General features: G+C 46.5%; 1 protein-coding gene across 1 annotated transcript in view; it reads right to left on the bottom strand.

Annotated features, from left to right (window-relative positions):
* Positions 1-1,088: 1,088 nt before the first annotated feature.
* Positions 1,089-6,897, bottom strand: part of adarb2 (adenosine deaminase RNA specific B2 (inactive)) — a 121,941-nt gene continuing 116,132 nt past the window's right edge. Inside the window, exons 10-12 of the mRNA XM_062521352.1 lie at positions 5,055-5,236; positions 2,220-2,423; positions 1,089-1,249 (exon numbers count right to left, since the gene is read on the bottom strand). Coding sequence (XP_062377336.1) covers positions 1,089-1,249; positions 2,220-2,423; positions 5,055-5,236 — 547 coding nt within the window. The remainder of the gene's footprint in view (positions 1,250-2,219; positions 2,424-5,054; positions 5,237-6,897) is intronic.

The following is a 6,897-nucleotide window of genomic DNA, read 5'->3' as shown; positions in this document are numbered from 1 at the left end:
GGACACACTGGGCTGGATTGGACTACACCGACACGCCAGACTGCTGTTTGAACCTTGGCTGGACCATGTTCCTTCTTTATTTTACTTGCATTACCTTCCAATGCCATCAAGTGTCAGCCAAATGTAATGTAATGCAATGTAATCATACTTTCACTCTCTGTAGTCGGTAACTCTTTGTAGCCCTGCGCTAAGTGTAGAAGGGTTGAACTAGAACTCCAAGTAGAGAAAAATAATAATACAAGTAAGCACTGAAGGTAACCAAAGAGTAACAATGGCTGACAGAATGAGAGGGACAGGTGTTATTAAAGCTCTGTGTTGTACTATCAAAAAAGGCTCTGTGCCACAGCCTCTACGATCCCATTTAGGATACCTACTGTAGTCATCACTGCCTCCCTGTGTTTCTGGATCTTTCACATCCAGTACAGCTACGAGTGAAAGGGCTGACAACCTTCCCTTAGAATGTCATACCCTATGCCTGTTGTGTTATTTTTCTAAAGAGAGAGAAAGAGTGTGTGTGAGAGAGAGAGAGATAGATTGAAGTGGTTCTGTGCTGGAGATGCATGCTGTCTTTCCCTGTGTGTAGCGTCATACAGACAGACAGGCGCATTCATTGGACATTGTGCCCAACACTCCATGAAGACTGTACGTCAGGAAACAGCATGATGACAAGATGGCGGCAGCCTTTCACTTGGAGGTGGAGGTTAACACACGGTCTACAAAAGGCAAAGGTAGGACTGGGGGACGTGGTGTTGGTGGAGGAGGAGAGACACTGGGACTGATGCGTCCTTGGCCAGGACGTAGAGCATCACGACTCGGCAAGACCTCCCATCGGTCCCGTCTTCCTCTCCCCACCCTTCTCCATCTTGGGTTGTTTGGTAACCCATCTTGGGTTGTTTGGTAAGACCAGGGTTTGCTGCTCACACAGGCACATCACTCAAACAGGCCTGCTGGAGGTGCGTGGGGGGCGGGGGGGGGGGGGGGGGAGAGCGTGAGGAGGTTGGACATCTCGTACAAACTGACCCTTGACCCCTCACTGCCCAGCCCCCCCCCCCACGCCGCCCACACGCGCTGCCCGTCCACCTGCGGACTCACACGCCGGGCAGGAAGTGTTCCTGCTCGGGCGGCTTCCTCACCCAGGTGCCCAGTCCTGTGTCCTGCAGCGAGCGGAGCCACTTCTGCTTCACAGTCTGGTAGCGTCCGGCCGCCTGCTTGGCCTCGCAGTACAGCAGCTCGGCCGAGTCGCCCTGACCTCCGGCCGTTGCCGCCGCCGCCTGGACATTTAACTGGACCGGGAGAGATGGACACGACAGAGAAGAGAGAGAGAGTGAGTGAGATCGGAGGAGAGGAAGTGAGTGATGCATAAGACAAGTTGCACAGACGAGGGGAGAGCGAGGAGAGGAGAGGAGAAGAGAAGACAGGAGAGTTTGATTGTGAGGCAGAGACGGAGAGCAAAACAAAACGAATGAGCCGGCACAAACGGGGAACTTCAACAGCTGTGTAATCTCCCCATTTAAATTTCACAAGCAATTGAACATTCTCTGTGCTTTTGTGCATTTTCTTTGTTGCAATTCTCTCTCTCTCTCTCTTGCTCTCTCTCTCTCTCTCACACACACACACACACACACACACACATGGACACACATAAACTTACAGAGAGAAAGAGAGCAGATGAGAGGAAAACTTTCTTTGCAGATTACTGTGTTTGCTCTAATATACCCCACTGCTTGCAACTGAGAGTGCCTTCAAGGAGGAAGCCATTCCGAGGGCTCTTCAAAACAACTCTTCTTTTATTTTCAAGTAGAAAATATTTAATTCCAATTTAAAGGTTTCTCTGGAACTGTAAGCATTTATGGTGATATTGACGATCCCATTATATACATGATGAGAAATGCTAAATTAATTTTCAGCAGCTTAGGAGTGTGGGTGTATAAGAATGTGTGTGTGAATTGACACTATTGTGAAAAGCTCACCTTAAGAGCAAATTAAAACATTGATTCCTCACTAAACTGAAATATGAGTAAAAGCTGTTTTCATTAACAGGCTCACAGCTGCGTTTCACACTGAAAAATGGCAATAAAGGAGCTCGCGTTCTTTGTTCAGTTTGATTCAAAGTGACGTCTCACAGCATACGGAGAGGAGAGATGGCAGGTTCTGTCCAGGCCAGGCTAGCGCAGCAGGGCCTGTGTGTGTTTTGACCACTGCTGAGGGCGCACACACACACACACGGGGTTTTGGACTCACCGTCCGGCACAGCCGGGCCCAGCGCGTAAAGAGCGCGTGCTTGCAGAGTCGCGACGGCGTCCCCGAGTCCTTCCTCTTCCCCGTGGAGGCGTTGAGCACCTCCAGCTGGCCGTCCCCCGCCGTCCAGTTCACGCTGAAGCACGGAGACTTCCCCGGCTGCCGGCTCTCGCTGCTGCTCAGGCCTGCAGGACAGAGGGCAGGACAAGAGGGCAGGACTGTCAGGTCGGACCAAGGTGGCCCGAAGGTGGCAGGAACATGTGGTCTTACAGCACTAGCGTCATGGTGAGTTATTTATGTTGACTCTTTCTTGTGATGGTACACTGAAGCATGAGCATGAAGTAAACTGACCATGGAACAAATAGTTTTTTTCACATATTTTTTTTTATTTTAACATAGTTTGATGTAAATATGAGTTTATATGAATGGAAATACTGAATTCTAACAGCATTCCATCTAACATTTTTTAGATAATGCTGCATATATCAAGTCCTTTAAAATTCACTGCATGTTTTTGTAGGTATCTTTTTTTTTAAAAGTGCTAACTTAATCCAGACTTGCCAAGCCAATGGCTTTTCCCCAAAGCTGAAATAGTAGGCCATTGTCCAGTACGCCATTGAGCTACTGTATGAGCAACCACACTGGTGTTCCAGAAATGATCTGCATGATTAGCGATGATGAAAGGAAGCGTGCCAGAGCATCAGTGAAATGCCCACAATCATGACTAGAGGTGCGTCTCCTACTGTTGAACGTAATAACCCCACAATCAAGCTTGGCTTGCACTGCTGCTCTCCTGCAATCACACACAGCCTCAGCTCTGCTCAGCTCTTAACATTTTCTTCTCATACTCCTGGGTGTTCCGGCACCAGTTCAGCTGATGTAAAATTGATGTAAAGCCACAAGCAGACTTTTAAGTAGAAATTAATGAAATATGGCACTATGTGCTTTGCTCCATCCCACACACAGTATATGATGACAAACGCTCATGGTTATCTGCAAGAAAGCCAGTTTTCATCTGTCAGAAATTATTTCCAGCATTATTTCAAAGAAACCATTTTGGGGGAATATTGGAGGCAAAATGTGCAACCAACAAAAATGCTGTTTGTTTGGCTCCATTTTGTATCTGAGTGCCAGTAATGAATAGATGCATACAGTCTTGAAATTATTTGTGGCAACTGGCAATTTAAAAATCACACAAAATGCACCGTGCAAAACATTCTGTAATGGGAATGACAAATAATTAAAATGTATAAAAACGTATATGCTGATTTTTGCACTGTTTGTCTACCAGTCTCTCAGCATTTGCAGAGGTTTTTGAAAGAGCAAAGTACAATTATTAATCATTATTAAAAGTACAATTATTACAATCCATACTGTATGTATTATAGCTATGCTAACTTTTATACAGCTCTAAATCTAACATGTACTGTTTTTTTTTATTATTATCATAGAAGGATTGGACCACTTTGCTGAATCTCTTCTTGCTTCAACAGCTACTTTTAATGAGTTTTTCTTCCCAATTTAAAAAAAAAAAAAGTTCTATCAGTGGTTGGTACCGTCTCCGTCCCATTCCTGTATCTCTCCATCTCAATAACACTTCTCCTAATAACACACGTGGCTGGGACAGGGGCTGCGCTGACTGCCAGCTAATATAATAATATCAGCCTATTTTTAACCTTCTGATATTCAACAGCTCTCTCGCCATCTCTCTCCCTTCCCATTCGCGCCTCCACACCCCTCCTGACCAAATTCACGGCTCATTTCATACTCATACTCAATTATCCAACATTCATATCTTTGCTATCAATGGTGGGACTGGATCCTTCATGAAGTCTTGATCAATCTCTACACAGTGCATTGTTCTGCTTGTCTGGCTACTGGCTATTGAATCCCTTCACTGAGGGGCTCAGTCAATTGTAAGTCTGTGGGGGGAAAAAAATGACCCATCAGACAGGCGGCGGAGGTGACTGAGAGAAAAGACACTTCAGTAAGTTCAGTTAAAGCCGCCGCCGCGCACGCAGTCCTGGAAAGTCTGCCGTCACGACTGGCGGCTGAATCGCGGAGGACGCACACACCCACCCCAGCCCTTCCTGAAGGACATCTATTGACTCGCTTAGCCCCGGCGCCCGGAGTAGCCAATTCCTCTCTCCCAGCGATAAGACAGATCCTACGGCTTCCGAGGAACTTTTATGACAGCTCAGGCCTTAAAATAACCAAGAACAAGAGACAGGAGACAAAGAGAGTGGCTCTCATCAATGGGCCGCTGAAAGGCAGAGGGCAGACAGATGTGAGGCTGCACCGTGCAGGGGATCCATGAATGGAGCCCCTCCCCTCTGCTATCACTGCTGAATTGAATGAGATAAGGACCTCGGTGATTACATTGATTTGTTGGGATGGTCATCTCCCTCTGACCTCCCTGCGCTCCCTGAGGTGAACCCAAACCCTGAGCTATGCACCACACACACGTCCACATCCACGACTCCTCTCACACCAAACATGCCTGGCACATTGAGCACGGGACATTTGGAGATGCTTATGGAGGTGAATTTATTTGTGTGTGCTGGAGTTCATTTTTGCGTTATCCTTAATAATCATTATTCTGGATATTTTTGTGATTGAGTCTTTGTTTAGTAACGATTATTTTAATTGATTGTATTTTGACTGGTGCGATCAAGTCTTCACTTAAATACATGGTGGACATTGTGGCTAATAAGCCTGATCCTCCGCACCGAGGACAACCACCCATGCGGGGCGATGAGCAGACAGATGGAGACGGGGGTGCTGTTGGACCCCAGAGGCCTGGCGTAGCTACGTACCGCTGAGGAGGGGCTGGTTGCGGCGGTAGGGCGTGGGCAGGGCCCCCAGACGCTCCAGCCTCTGAGTCAGCACGCGGGTGAAGTGGCCCGTGTGCCGCAGGCTCCCCACCGTCAGGCTGTGCAGGTACACCGGCTCCAGCAGGTGGCTCAGGAGCGCCCCCTGCAGGCCCAACACGTTCCACCTGCCACAGGAATAGAACAGGTGACACTTAGAACCGTTAGGCAGCCATCGTCTCGCTAACACCTGCTTAATACATACACAGTGGAAGAAGCTGCTTAGCCTACAGTCACAGGCAAAAAGAATATTGTGAAAAGGGCTAAATGAGGTATACTGTATGTATGTTTTTAAGTGGGTGAGGTGAGAGAGAGATAGCACATTTAGGCTTTAAACACCCATAAGAGTGTAGGAGAATACAGTAGGTATCAGAAAACAAAATTATCCATGTATCGTTATTGTAACAAATTTGATGTATGATGACTAGCCTATATGATGACGATAATGACACAAGAAATCATGTCACACAGTCATACAATAAACTTAATTGAAACACAGTTAATTTCAAAGGCAACAATTGTTTGTTCTTATTTTTGGGGCAATGACAAAAAGAAAAAAAATGTTGTTTCAGACTGGAAAGACAGTTAACACACACCCACACATTAGCTAATGAACTTGTTAAAGAACACAATCATTGACAAACATTGCAGCTAATTTTTACATCATTGTTCTCTGGCTTAATTAATGTCTCTTTATCGCGAAAACAACAGTCTGCCTTTTTCCCTGTGCATTTTGCTTCATGACTCATAATACTCTTGTTAATTATAATACTCCCCCCCCCCATTATTCATCTGTTTAGTATTATGAATTCCTCGAGTCAACTAATGCTACCTACAATCTAAGAACCACTTCACGTGCAATACTAAACGTCATTCTCTGTCTCTAGCACAAGCTACCTTTCTAACCTGTCCTACCTTGGCTTAAAACAACAGGGACTCTGAATTGTATTTCTCGCTTCCTTTCTATGTCCCTCTTCCACAGCCCTTTCAAAAACAGAAAAACAATTTCGCCCTGTGATATTAATTTGGTTGGGAAGAGGCTCTGTGAATTAGAAACATCTTTTAATCTCATGCAAGAAAAGACAGCCATCTGGCTTCTGAAGGAATTTTAAAGGGGTTAGGTCTTTCTCTCGCACACACTCCACACACTCCACACACTCCTCCTCTCCTCTGGTTGTCTCGCTCCCGCTGCACTCTCCTCTTCTACGTCTCCGACTCCAGTTCATTCTGTCCGCTTCATTAAATCACTCCGCATTTACATAAAATCAACTCCCAAAAGTTTAAAACAAAAGATCACATTCACTCACAAAAAAGGCTTTTGGAGTTGTCAATTAAAGAGGACAACAGCATAATTGGACACTGTGTCATTCTCTCTCTCTCTCTCTCTCTCTCTCTCTCTCTCTCTCTGTGTTGCCCCCACCTTTGGCTACTGCTGGAGGAAGGTTTCAGTAAAATACACCTCATCATAACCCATCAGTGATGATAGACTGTCCTCCATCCCACCACCATCAGAGGGTGACGGACAGCGGGTGGGGTGGGGGGGGGAGTGTGTGTGTGTGTGTGGGGGGGGGGGGCATGTGGTCAGGTGAGCGGTCATAAAAACGGGATGAGAAATGATTGCTTGAGACAGGGGTGCAACATAGCAGTTATGGGCTTTTTTTTTTACACTCCGTCCTTTGTTCATTTTTCTCCACGTCTTTTCCTCCCCCCCCCCCTCTCTCTCTCTCTCCTCCTCTTCCTCTCTGTATCAGTGGCGCGGTGGAAAAGCGAAATGAGTCGGCCGGATGAG

This window comes from Sardina pilchardus, chromosome 19 (assembly GCF_963854185.1).
Source record: "Sardina pilchardus chromosome 19, fSarPil1.1, whole genome shotgun sequence".
NCBI lineage: Eukaryota > Metazoa > Chordata > Actinopteri > Clupeiformes > Clupeidae > Sardina > Sardina pilchardus.
Note: the sequence above shows the minus strand (reverse complement) of the source record. Positions and strands in the feature narration are given on the sequence as shown.